This window comes from Erpetoichthys calabaricus, chromosome 12 (genome assembly GCF_900747795.2).
Source record: "Erpetoichthys calabaricus chromosome 12, fErpCal1.3, whole genome shotgun sequence".
NCBI classification, from domain to species: Eukaryota; Metazoa; Chordata; class Cladistia; order Polypteriformes; family Polypteridae; genus Erpetoichthys; species Erpetoichthys calabaricus.
The window spans coordinates 47,867,837-47,882,484 of NC_041405.2; the positions used below are offsets into that span (position 1 = coordinate 47,867,837).

The 14,648-nt window shown below is 39.7% G+C and overlaps 1 protein-coding gene across 1 annotated transcript in view; it reads left to right on the forward strand.

The window, feature by feature from the left end:
* gab3 (GRB2 associated binding protein 3) overlaps positions 1-14,648 on the forward strand; it is an 80,164-nt gene that overhangs the window by 47,180 nt on the left and 18,336 nt on the right. The window contains exon 2 of the mRNA XM_028815460.2: positions 4,144-4,447. Coding sequence (XP_028671293.2) covers positions 4,144-4,447 — 304 coding nt within the window. The remainder of the gene's footprint in view (positions 1-4,143; positions 4,448-14,648) is intronic.

Genomic DNA, 14,648 nt, shown 5'->3' on the forward strand with positions numbered 1-14,648 from the left:
AAGATGTCTAAAGTTCTTCTCTCTACCACACTACTTGGTAACTTATTTCATGTGTCCATGGCTCTCTCTATGAAAAAAAAAATTCCTAATGTTTATAAGTTTCCAACTGTCTCTCTGAAAGCCACACAGGAATGCTTCAAAAGCAATATTGTTCATGTCCTGGAGTGGCCAAGTCAGAGTTCAGGTCTCAATCCTACTGAGAAATTGCGGCTGGACTTTGAAAAGGTGGCTCACTCACAATCCCCATGCAACCTGGCAGCTTGAGCAGTTTTGCAAAAATGAATGGGGAAAAAAATCACAGTGCCCAAAAGTTCAAAGATTAGAGAGGTCTGTGCATGCAGACTCAAGGCTGTTGTGACATCAACCCAGACTTGAATACTTAACAAGTATTTTGTGTTTTACATTTGTAATCAGTTTAGACCACTTTGCAGAGATCTGTTTACACTTTGACATGAAAGAGTCTCTTTCTGTTGATCAGGGTTAATAAACCAAATTAAATCCACCGTGATTCAATGTTGTAAAACAATAAAATGTGAAAACTTCCAGGGGCTGAATACTTTTTATAAGCACTTTACACCATTATTTTTCTTGTGGCCTGTCCCTATGCCCCGTGTTGCATACTACCTTGAGGTTGCTGGTGACAACAAATTAGCTGTATTTCTGGAGTCAAAAATTAAAGTGAGGCAAATCTCCTCATGCAAGTGATAACAGTTGTCTCAGCCCTGTGGAGCCAACATAAAGAACACCTTCCATGGCCTGTCTTTGCATTCGATGTTTTTTTTTCTAGACAGGCATGTGCTAGTTTGTTTTAGTTCAGCACAGCTTCTCTTCACTTCCTCTTTGTAACACTTCTGGGAAAAAGGCACTGAGTTCCCTGCAATGGGCTGACCAGCCTGGCTGGGTGTTGCTGTGTGTGTCAAGTAGTGGTGGAGGGGGGGAGTGAATACATTCAGGGACAGAACTGCTTGTTAACAGTAAAGAAGAAGTCTAGTCAGCTCACTCAGTTTACAGTCATTAAGCCCTTCCTCATACAAGAGAGGGGGGCAGTTGGAGCTATCAGATAGAAAGAGGGAAAAGTGAAGAACATTAAATTCAATTCAGTTCAATTTGCTTTTGTTAGTTGCATCTCCACATAACAGCTATGCACGCTATACTGTTATTACAAATATAGTCCACCTTAATAAAAGAACAAGTGTCTCTGGGTGTGTCTGTGTATTTGTGTGTCCGTCCAGTTGCTAGGGTTGAGAAGCAGAGTTAAAAATAGTCAAAACGCGTAGAAGAAGGCTCAAGAAATCAAAAACGAATAATAAAAATGGCCAACAAGTGTCTGATAATACGAAAATTGGTCTTATTGCCCTATTCTGTCATCTGACATTATAAGCCAGAAACAGCAGCATGGTAGCAACTTTCTTACACCCACTCAGGCCTTGTGAATGAGCTTTATAGCTATAATGCTAAAGACTGATAATTTTGCATGGCAGGCAATGCATGAGTGAAAATAATGATAAATCGGGAAAACCAAAGCTCCAACATGACTAGGCTAGAGTTGTTAAACCAAGACACTTTGACTATAAGTGAGGTCAGTTTGATCAGTGACGCCTAGAGGAAGTGCAGAAAACAAGTGGCTCTGTTCGAAGAGGAAAAGGCTGCCGTGAGGGAAAGGGATAGGGTGAATACTACTCTACCAAACAAATAAAGTTCTATCTATCTATCTATCTATCTATCTATCTATCTATCTATCTATCTATCTATCTATCTATCTATCTATCTATCTATCTATCTATCTATCTATCTATCTATCTATCTATCTATCAAAAATGGCATAATATAACACATGAGGTCTGTGTTGAGTACTTAGATTTCAACCAACTTTAGATGCATAGCACAGTTAGTATTAGTATAAGGTAACATATATATAAAACATAATTGCTGAAATATAAACAGATAAATCAATCTTCTGCAATATACTGTTTAAAATATATATGCAAATACATTTCAGACAAAAAGGAATTTAAAGGAAAATGTGCAGTAGGGTGTAAATGTTCAACAGTGTTGTTAAGCCTATCATATACTTAAGCAGTGAAGACTGAGATCCTTTCTGTATGTTAATGTTATCCAGTACAGAATTTTGCAGGTACAGTGGTAATCCCAAAATAATACTGGGCAGAATTACGAGGAGACTGGCCATTTGTGCCTACCTGGAAGAATGCCCTAAATTTCTAAATGCATTTCCTGCAAAATCCTCGGCTAAAGTGGAGAATTCACAAAATAGGGCCTACAAACCAAAAAGGTGATTCCAGAGCTGAGTTTTCTAATACTTTAGATTACAATTGTTAGCACGGAGCAGCAGCCAATTCACGCCAACCCAATGATTAAAGCTGCTGAAAATAAATGCTGACAACAACAAGACTCCCAAAATGAATCAGTGTTGTAGTGAGTCAGAGCCTGTCCTGGTGGTGTCAGGTACAAGGCAGGTCATCACACTCACATACACCCACACTTACTCAAACTAGACAAATCAGAAGTTGCCAGTTGACCTAATCTGCTTGTCTTTGGGATGTAGGAGGGAAATCAAGTAAATCAGAAAACATACATGGCGACACAAGGAGAATGAACAAATTCCACAGACAAAGGAAGTAGGCTAGGGAATAAACCAAAACTTCTACAGCTGAACAATCAATTCAATTTTATGTTACACAGCTTCTCTCAAAGCAAAGAAAAACCAAACGCAAATAACATCTATCTAGTTCTTGTCTGTCTTGAATCAACCATTAATCCAACTCTGTGTTCATGATCTTGTTCTTTGATTTCTCCAGCCCCCTTAACAGTATCCAGCCTCTCCAGTTATTTAAAGTATGGTGGTGCCCACACAGTGTCCTTGATCATGAGGAGAACTTGTAATACTCCTTATCTGTGTGCTCGTAAGGGTGGTCAGTGACACAGGTGCACCCCAGAGAACTATCTTGTCTGCCTTGCTCATCACTCCCTGCCAACCAATTTTAAATACAATTCCAATTGATGTCATCTTCTTCAGTTAACTCCTCCATGGTAGGCTGCATTGAGAATGCAAGTAAGAATTTCACTATAGACTGTACACATTACAGTACTACTACTACTACTGATGGAGATGAAGACCACTAGAGAATGGTAATGGAGGACTTTGTCCTGTGGTGCACAGAGAACAAATTCCAACTGAACATTACTGTGACAAAGTTGTTGGTAATGGTCTGCCAGGGTGCGGGATAACCTTTGTAAACAGTCACACTAAAGTTGCTGAAAATGGAAATTAGCCAGTCCTACAAGTACCTGGGGATTCACCTCAACAGTCGACTGGACTGGCTGGACAAAGCAGGCTCTTCTTTTTCAAGTCAGTCATATCTTTCAATATCTGTAACAAGCTGATAGGGATGCTCTATCAGTTTGCCATTCTACCAGGGCCCTGTTCTATACTGTGGTCTGATGGGGAAGTAACACCAGCTCAAGGAATGGCAGATCTCTAAAAAAATAATAAGGAAGGACTGACAGTAAACTCACTAACAAAGAGGCAAAAGAGAACGATGGCAAAAGAAGAGACCATCAAGGGCAATCATACCTATCCATTTCATATTATGTTGACCTAGACCACCTTAAATCAACAGCTTATTCCACCACAGTGTGTTAAGAGATGCTACTGGAGTGCTTTTTTACCTATAGTCATCAGACCGTATAATGCCTCATCCAGTTTTGCTTGTCTTCACCAAAGGTAGCTATAACAGACACATGGGAACAGAGACAGGCTGTCATTGGGGAAACTACACATCATTCAGCTAATGCACTGATGTGTATGTACGGTACATTATATAAATACTGTACAGGTTATGTATGTAATACTGGATGTTCACTTTGAGGTCACCATTTCCTACATCTATGTGGATTGTATGTTCTATGTTGCTTCTAATGCAATTGGCTTTCTTTTTGGATCAGTGAAGTTCTATCTATCTATCTATCTATCTATCTATCTATCTATCTATCTATCTATCTATCTATCTATCTATCTATCTATCTATCTATCTATCTATCTATCTATCTATCAGTCATGCTATGAAGTGCTGTTCCCTCCACTCTGGTGTCAGACAACTCACAACGTCTTCTGTGTTCCCCCAGGCATGGCGCAAACGCTGGTTCGTCCTGCGTCAGGGTAGAATGAGTGGAAATCCAGATGTCCTGGAATATTTTCGAAGCAAGACGTCAAAGAAGCCCATCCGGGTGATTAATCTGAATGAATGCCAAGTGCAGATGCACCAGGAGGCCAGTGTGATCAGAAGAGAATTCCAAGACCACCATATCTTTGTGGTAAAGACAGCCGCCCGCACATTCTATCTGGTAGCCAAGACTGAGGCCGAGATGAACACCTGGGTCCACCACATCAGCCAGATATGTCACTTTGGACCTCTGGATAGTGAGACAGGTAGGATATTCATATATATGCTATTAAAGAGGGTGTTTGTAATATGTTTCTGTCTTTTCTTGGGGTACAGATAAACCTAAAAACAGGCAAGTACAGCATCATAGCTGTTTGTCAGTGTGCACAGAATGTCAGACAAGCTCACCTACTGCGATTGACATACCTGTCTCTCTGTCGACATAAAACAACTTGGCTATGGACTGATTTTATTGAAATATGGCACACTTATTCTTCCAGGAATTTTTTCAAGAAAGTTTTTTGTTGAGATATCTCAACTCAACTCTATAGATATTTGGAATTTCAAAATCTGCCATTGAAAACTACTGCCGAATGTGCAAACTTGTCTTTCTTACAAACATTATTTGCGACTTTAGTTTTAGAGTAGTTTACTATATCAAATTTACCTCGACAGAGTTGACATCAGTTTGTTGACTTTGTGTATTTTCCTCCATTACTCATTTCTCCATTACTCATCTGACAATAACAGCAAAATGGAAGCCTAATAAAAGTTAGTCATATGCCAGTCGTGGCATGTGCACAGGATCTAGCATACAAGCTCACATCTCCTGTTGTTTGACATAAGTTAGCCAAAAAAAGTAAAAAAAAATAATTCAAACTAAGACTTATCTATGAATGAATGTAAGTGGAAAGAAATTATTTAAGAGCCACTCATTAAGCATATAGTAAACATACTGTACATGGACTCAGAGTTTAATGTACATTACAATAAAAACAACCTCACACCTGCATTATATGCAGACTATAGTGATTTAATATTAATAATAATAATAATTCTTTGCATTTATATTCCTTTGGCTCTATAATTTATTTGCCAAGCTCCATCTTGCCATGCCCTCATTCTTGGTGTGAAGCAGCCAATAACTTCACTTTGAGACCTCAACAGAGATTTTTCCTCTCCATTAGTTATTTCTATAAAAAATATTATGTTTAGGAAACTTAAAAGATAGTCACAGCACCTCCACAACCAACAACTAAAAGCAGGACATTTTTACATTACTTGAATTGGATGCTTCTGTCTTTGAAAGCTTTTGAGACACCATGAGCCGGTTTGGGTTCCTTTTTACTTACATAACATTTTAAAGTTTTGTTAAAAGTTTATTTAATGTAGTCTACTAATGCTTATAAGTTATTTTTATTTCCACTGTTATTTCTGAATATAACTCATTGTTAAAAACATATTTAGTATATTAACTGATAAGTGACTCTTTGATGAAGTAACTAAAACATTTTAAAATGCCCCCACTTTCAAATTGGTTAACTAAGTGCTGAATGTTACACCCTGCACACATTCTCTAACTTGTTTGTTTTGGTAAATGGCTTGTTTAAAAAGAACAAGTTTAGTTTAAGGGGCAGACAAAATTCAATAAATAGAGATTTGATGAGCAGTGTCCACACATTCAGAATATTGGTGGGGCTTTTCACAATTTATCACTTCTTCATTGCCCCTTCTTTGCATTTAGCTATGAAAGAGAGGGGCACTGTGGTAGACACTACTGCTGCTGCTCATCTCCAGGAGACTGGGTTCTAACCCTGGGTTGGTCACTTGCGGCATGGGGCTTGCCCATTCTGTCAGTTTCCTCCCATCCACTTCCCAAGAGTATGCAGTTTAGGTTAAGTGGTACCTGGAAACTCTAGCCTTGAATGATGAACTGATGTCTTATCCAAGTATACCTCCTGCAATGCACCTTATACTACTGGCTCTCTCTTTAAATCCATGCCACCTTCAATTGGAATAAATACGTTCAAACAAAGAATGCATCATTACGCATTAGTCTGTATAAATTGACAAAATTATTAATAATCTCAAAACCTCCCCAAAGATTTTTACCTAGTGCTATTCCATAGACGTACTGATTTTTTTATTTCTTGTCTAAAATCTACTTCTCAAGGGCTGCTGTAAATAAATAGTCACAAAATTCTGGTGCATGCTGGGAAATGAGCAAGGAGATCTGATTAAAATTCGACAAATCCTGCTTTGAGCTTGGCTTCCCATTAGCATGGCAGAGAGTGCTTTTGTGTTGTGCATTTTTATCACTGTGTCAAAACAGCAACCCTCTAACAGCTCTCAGAAGATGAGAAGAGCGATAATTTATTTGTGCGGCTTTTATAATTTGGCAGTTTTAATAAAGCTCCTGTTTTGTTTTTCAGTGGTCATTAATTCCCAGAAGAGGCTGTTAGCTGTTAGGTGCTGGTTTTATTTTTCGCTGAGCTCTGATAGTGGAGCGCCCAGCACAGTAGACTCCCACTCATACAGCAGGATTCACGAGCTGCTCCCCGAAAACCAGCCCTGATAGATTTGGGGGGCTCAACCTTGACCCCAGTTATGCGGCTATAGTGATTTGGAGTTCTGAATTGTAAGTGAAAAGAAAGATAAAAGACAAATAAAATTTGGGTTCTAGAAAAAGCTCAAAGAAAGACAAAATTAACAAAATAAAACCCTTGAGCTTGGTTAATCCAATTGAGGGTCCCAGGGTGAACAGTCTGTTCGAGCCGCTTTGGGTGCAAGGCAGGAGCCAACACTGGACAGGAAAAACTATTTGTAGCAATAGGTGTACTTTTTGATATTTTATATTTTAAGGAAAGTGTGGAAGCAAACAGGATGAAAAGTGCATTTTAATTATAAGTAGTCATAATTAATGTTTTATATTGTAAGGGCTGCATGAAGGAAACCTAAATAATAAAGTAAATTTATCAGTAGTAGTGAAAGAAATGGTTAATATTTTATATTGTAAGATGTGTAAGAAAGCAACCTGAATTAAATATATTTTTATTAGAATTAAATGTTTTATGTTTAAAAGTGTAAGAGAAGAACTAAAGTAGGCCAAATAATATAGTAGTCAGATTTGTATTTATAGTGTTATTAAGTAAACAACATGAAAGAAACCAAAATAAAATTGCATTTTTTATTCTAGTTAGTCTTATGTTTTATATTTTATGACTTAAGAGGAGAATGAAATTATCCAGAGTGATCGAGTGTTTTCATTAGCAGTACTATTAATATTTCATATTATTCATTCTATCAGAGAAACATGAAAGCAACCCCCCCCCCCACCCAAAAAAAGGCAGTGGAATTATCAGTAGTCATGTTTGTTATTTTATGATTACAGAAGTGCGAAAACAACCTGAATAAAAATATATTTTAATATAAGTAGCCTTGGCGGCACGGTGGCGCAGTGGGTAGCGCTGCTGCCTCGCAGTTGGGAGACCTGGGTTTGCTTGTTCTCCCCGTGTCTGTGTGGGTTTCCTCCCACAGTCCAAAGACATGCAGGTTAGGTGGATTGGCGATCCTAAATTGGCCCTAGTGTGTGCTTGGTGTGTGGGTGTGTTTGTGTGTGTCCTGCGGTGGGTTGGCACCCTGCCTGGGATTGGTTCCTGCCTTGTGCCCTGTGTTGGCTGGGATTGGCTCCAGCAGACCCCCGTGACCCTGTGTTCGGATTCAGCGGGTTGGATAATGGATGGATAAGTAGCCTTATACATTATAATTTATACTGTGAGATGAGAATGAAATTAAGCTGAATAATATTTTTATTGTAACAGAACCATGAAACCACCCCAGGTAAAAAGTCAGTAGTTCGATATTTCATATTTTATAATGTTAAAAGTGTGAAGTGTAACCCAAATAGTAAATATATATTTATTGTTACTTGTAGCTGCAATATTTAGAATTTTGTACTGTAAGAGAAATGTTTAAACAAACTAAATAAAAATAACATCAAACCTGTTTAAACCAAATGTAAACTGCTCAAAACAATTAAAGGAACACTGAAAACACATCAGATCTCAATGGGAAAAAAAATCCTGCTGGATATCTATACTGATATGGACTGGGCAATGTGTTAGAAACAAAAGGATGCCACATCATTTGATGGAAATGAAAATCAAAGACACCCTGAAAATCAAAGTGAAAAAATGATGTGACAGGCTAGTCTATTTTGCCAAAATTTCATTGCAGCAACTCAAAATCGTACTCAGTAGTTTGTATGGCCCCCAAGTGCTTGTATGCATGGCTGACAATGTCTGGGCATGCTCCTAATGAGATGATGGATGGTGCCCTGGGGGATCTCCTCCCAGATCTGGACCAGGGCATCACTGAGCTCCTGGACAGTCTGAGGTGCAACCTGGGTGGCGTCGGATGGACCGAAACATATTGTCCCAGAGGTGTTCTATTGGATTTAGGTCAGGCGAGCGTGGGTGCCAGTCCATGGTACTAAATCCTTCATCCTCCAGGAACTGTCTGCATAGTCTCGCCACATAAGGCCGGGCATTGTCGTGTACCAGGAGGAACCCAGGACCCACTGCACCAGCATAGGGTCTGACAATAGGTCCAAGGATTTCATCCTGATACCTAATGGCAGTCAAGGTCCGTTGTCTAGCCTGTAGAGGTCTGTGTGTCCCTCCATGGATATACCTCCCCAGACCATCACTGACCCACCAAACTGGTCATGCTGAACAATGTTACAGGCAGCATAACGTTCTCCATGGCTTCTCCAGACCCTTTCACGTCTGTCATATGTGCTCAGGGTGAACCTGCTCTCATCTGTGAAAAGCACAGGGCGCCAGTGGTGGACCTGCCAATTCTTGTACTCTATGGCAATGCAAATGGAGCTCTGCGATGCTGGGCAGTGTCAGGGTCCACTAGAGGACGTCGGGCCCTTAGGCCACCCTCATGAAGTCTTTTTCTGATTGTTTGGTTAGAGACATTCACACCAGTGACCTGCTGGAGGTCATTTTATAGGGCTCTGGCAGTGCTCATCCTGTTCCTCCTTGCCCAAAGGAGCTGATAGCGGTCCTGCGGATGGGTTAAGGACCTTCTACGGCCATGTCCAGTTCTCCGAGAGTAACTGCCTGTCTCCTGTAATCTCCTCCATGCTCTTGCGACTGTGGTGGGAGACACGGCAAACCTTCTGGCAACGGCATGTATTTATGTGCCATCCTGGAGAAGTTGAACGTATGGTCCCAGTATCGCCTCATGCTACCAGTAGTGACACTGACCATAGCCAAATGCAAAGCTAGTGAAAAAACAGTCAGAAAAGACGAGGAGGGACAATGTCAGTGGCCTCCACGTGTTAAACCATTCCTATTTTGGGGGTTGTCACATTGTTGCCCCATCTAGTGCACCAAAGTAACTGAAACTGATTAACAACCCCCTCTGCTACTTAACTGACCAGATCAATAGCACAGAAGTCTCTTTGACTTAATGCTATACTCTGATTAAAAAGTGTTCCTTTAATTTTTTTGAGCAGTATATTTTCTATTATTAGCCGTATTTTACATTTATACTACACAAGGAGAATGAAATGAACTAGAATGATCAAACATATTTATTGGTAGCAGTATTGTTTTTTTAACATTATGACACTGTAAATGCAGCACCGTAACACAGCTGTTATTGCTGCTGCCTCCTGTGTTCAAACCCCATGTCTGAATGTGTGAAGTTTTTATGTTGTTTTTGTGACTGCATGGGATATTTCTGGGTATTCCATATTGACCTTTGAGGATGCGCAAGTGGCCCCTGTCTAATGGTGCGTGTGCTGGATGGCTGCCCTGTCTAGCGCTGGTTCCTGCATTGTGTTGTGTTACCAGAAAGGAGTAAAATTCAATTCAATGATAAAGTATTTTAGTTTTAGCAGTGTTTAATATATCTTGTACTGTAAGTGATGCATAACAGCAACTTCAAGAAATGTTTTTAAATAATATCTGTATAAATTACACTTTGTTCTGTAAGAGGAGCTTAAAAGTAATCAGGATAGTGAAGTTTTTTAATTACTAGTAGTAGCTGTATTTAACAGTTTTGAGACTGTAAAAGAAACTCAAAGAAAATCTATTTATTAGAGTCACTTAATAATATTTAAACTTGCCTTCTGACTTCTATATAAATAAGATCTTTGGCAGGGAATATGCTTTTAAATCCCACCCAGTCATTTCATCTATAATCAGGGACACCTGTAGATGTCATTCGGGGCTCTTTTTGACAACAAATAGTTTACTTAGCATGATGCTAGTTGCCTGCCCCCCATAACGTGCCATTTTGGTTTCATTGGAGCAACTAATCTCAGGCCAATGCTTACAGGAATAGGGTTTACTGCAGACAGATGGCTCTGCTTAACCACTTAGAAATTTTGTAGATTTTCATTCAAAGTGAATATGTGAGCATGTGAATAACAAAATTTAAGCAAAGCTAATGGAAATCCTTTAGAATTTTAAAAACCTTCATGACCAGCAGCATTTGAACACCCTGACCCATATGAGAGAACACCATCAGGCATACACATACAGGGACGTGGCACACCCATCGCCATTCAAAAGAAAATAAGATGCAAAGCAGTACCAGTTTAGCTATGTTTTCTCTTCATTTTCATTCAGTTCTTCTAAAGCCTGCTCAGTCACGCTCCTAGTAGTTTAGCCAAATGTAGCCTAAATGGTCTTGCTTAAAGTTGACTTCGGTTTAAGCCAATCACGTCCAGTGTAACATTTGAATACAAGAAGACTGGGTCATTTAATTGTAGTTTGGACAAATCCATCCATTTATTGTACTCACAGATCTGTTACAAAGTCCCAGAGAATCAACTGCCAGTCTATTACAGTGTATGCTCATACACACACTGACATCTCTCTATTATAATAAAAAAATCCTGCAACGAGACGTGACTTTTTCAGAGAGATACTTTCAAGTCTCACGAGACGAGACTTTGTGCCAAGAGATTTAAGCACGCCGAGGCCAGAAATAAAAGACAAACAGTAGATGACAAAGTAGAACGTCATAAAGAATTCAAAAACGTTGGCGTGATACACATGCAGAGCTGGTTAGAGATTATGAAAGTACTAAAGTTCCAAACTCTCAAAAAAATGATAGTCAAGATTGCATTACCGCAAACAAACGGAAATTATTACTTGGTGAAATAATGGAACAGCGAAAAGAGATTGAATATATTGTTTGGATTTAAACTTTAAGTCGGAGGCTTGTAGATCATCTAATTTGTGTTGCCACCAGGGAAAAGTAGTGTTTCTTCCCAATGAAGAGGCGTATCCGTGAGAATTAAAAGATTTGTTGTTTGGTGAAAGTGAAATCAACATACGCGAGCGGCAGAGACGTGAAGTGGCTGGCGCATAGCGCTGGCTTTAGGTTGGTGAGCTGGAGGCGAAGCCCCCTAGTTTACTTAATATGGATCAAATTAGATTCACACAGAATAACTCACACAGACTGAGAATATATGTGCAGACTTCCCAAAGTGACCAGGTCAAGAATCTAGCCTGGATCTTCGGAGCTGTAAGGCAGAAGCACCCTGCCACTCCCATTTTCAAAACCAGTTTACTGTAATTCTGGTTGTTTCATCTGATTTCTCATTTACTACGCTCTAATTCTATCCATCGCCCCATCCCTTTTTCATAGCTGCTCTGTTCGAAATGGAAAACGGAAGAATTTTCTTAGCAGCAACTGAAGCGATCTGTCTACATTTTGTATAGGATTGTTTGCATAGAGAATTGCCGCAAAAATCTTTGCAAAGTTGTCAGTTTTCAGAAGGATGCAGAAGAATCCATCTTCCACCTAATTAAAATGCAATACTTGCAGGTTTATTGTGTGGGTGAGTTTACACTACTGCTCTTTGATTGTGTAATGTTGTACAGCATTAAGCTGAGTTGTCTGTATGCTCACCAAATCAGACAGAGCCCATCAACATTTTAAATCAAGTCTGTGTGGGAAGCATAAGATTGGAACATGGGATAAAACTTTCAGTCCTGGGTAGAAGCTCAAGGAACACAAGACAACATACCAAATTCAGAAAGTCCCGTATGACGAGCATACTATGATATAACAATAGTAAAGGAGCAAATATATTATCAACCATCCATATTCTGAACCTGTTAATACAATACAATACAGTTTATTTTTGTATAGCCCAAAATCACACAGGAAGTGCCGCAATGGGCTTTAACAGGCCCTGCCTCTTGACAGCCCCCCAGCCTTGACTCTCTAACAAGACAAGGAAAAACTCCCAAAAAAAACCTTGTAGGGAAAAAATGGAAGAAACCTTGGGAAAGGCAGTTCAAAGAGAGACCCCTTTCCAGGTAGGTTGGGCGTGCTGTGGGTGTCAAAAGAAGGGGGTCAGACCCACTCTAGGATAGGCAGAGGATGACATCTATCAGATAAAATGTTGGGTGGGGTGCTACTACCACATACACCTACAAGGAGAATGTGCAGACTCCACATGCTGCTGTGCTACTGCCTGATTTAAAATACGCAGTTTTTACTTCAAATTTGATTTTACAGTATTGCCATTTTCCGCTCTTTCGCATTGCAGTTACAAGTTAAGCACAGCAGATGGCACACAACTGCACATTATGGTGTCATTTAGTTGGGGTGTACAGTGTAAGAATACAGAAAATCTGCCTGTGATCATGAAAACAGTGTGAAAAGCATATGAAGTGAATTAACAATAAAAAGATAATGGTGAAAATGATCTCTTACATGGGTTCAAAACAGGAAGCTGTGTACATTAGTTCTTTCCTCATTAAATACTTTGTGCTGTAGTCAGTGTGTGACCATTATAATAACACTGCATTTCTCAGTTCACAGATAAAGATTCTCAGGTTTCTCAGTAGCCACTCTTACATGTTCCTGATTTCAAAATAAATGGGATTTTCCCCTCTTTGGATTCATCTGCTTTATACTTTTTTCTTGTCTTATGGGAAGTTCCCAACTGCAGACATCGCAAGTACGAATGGAAAAGTTTGACCGATGACCTTCACAGAATACGAATGCCCTGCCATAAACACGAGTGGGATGGGTTTTACATATTCATGCGCCTGTCACAAGGCATTGCAGTCTCCGGTCATCATCCCTTGTGCAGACTCCTGTGCTTTTCTTGTATTGATGACTCAGTGAATGTCACCAAGACAAGGGCCAGCCAAACATGTTGCCCCTTTCAAATTCTACCTTTTTCTCCACAGGTTCATTTGAAATATTTTTTTGTAGGTGATTTTGTAACATCCTTCAGGCCCAGAGAAGATGACCTGGAATTTGACTTGACGAGCAGTTGCAGCCACACAACCATGTCCTGACATTTGGGCGAGCAGGTCATATCAGACAGGGAGCGAGTGTGCAGCAGCAGAGTTAGGATGTCAGCAACTCCTCCTGCAATGCACGTGGCCAGAAAAAGTGGATGTGAAAGCTGTCACATTTGAGGAAGATGTTACATGCTTTCCCTTTTTAGGGGTGCAAAGGGTCTAAAGAGGAAGGCTTGACAGAATTTGGCTGCTGTATAGTTGTGTACTAGCAATCGTCTAGATTCCATGATTTTACATGATGTAAGTAGCTTAGCTTGTGTTTTATAAACGGTGACAGGATCATCTGCTCACTGCATTTGCTGAAGTCCAAGTAGCTGATGGTAATATTGTGTACTATAAATTTGTAAAAAGGTTTTATTGACTAAAAATCGTGCATTTGGCACCCTCCATTTACTGGTTAAACAGACGGCTGTTAAACTGGTTATCTACAAACACTGAGATCAAGCATGACAATGAAACTAATAATGCCTGAGCATCTATGGAAAATCACACTTTATAGTGATCTTTGAGCGCACTGTAGTTATGGTTCATGTTGTGATGGTCTCAAATGTGGCAAAGCCATTTTTCAGGGCCAGAGAGATCCAAGACTGTAGTCTTAACTTTATAGTTAGGAAATGCCTATGTTTGGGGTCAAGGAGACCTGGTGTAGCTGAGATGCAGACATGTCTATTCATGAGCATGACGTTGAGCTATGACTGCTGAAAGTCAGCTCTGCTTAACTGCTAGAGGAGGCCAGTCAGGGCACACTACTAGTGAAACATGGAAAATAAAAATGACATTTAAATGCTGAGAACTGTATGGTAGAGCAGTGGTTAATGCTTATGTCTTACTGATTCAGCATTGAGGATTTGAATTTCACTCTCTGTATAGATTTTGCATGTTCTCCTCTGGCTTTTTCCTCTCTACACTCCATTTTTCCTTCCACATCCTAAAGATTAGCTGGTAAAGGTTAACTGGTTATTCTAAATTGGTCCACAGTGCAACCCACAATAATGCACCAGGCTTCCGCAACCATGAAGTGGATTGTGTGTGTTTGAGAATGTTATATTATTCCATGTTTTACTTGAAGCTATTCAACCTGATGCTGTTCATGATGGTAGGACAAATTAGAACTAAT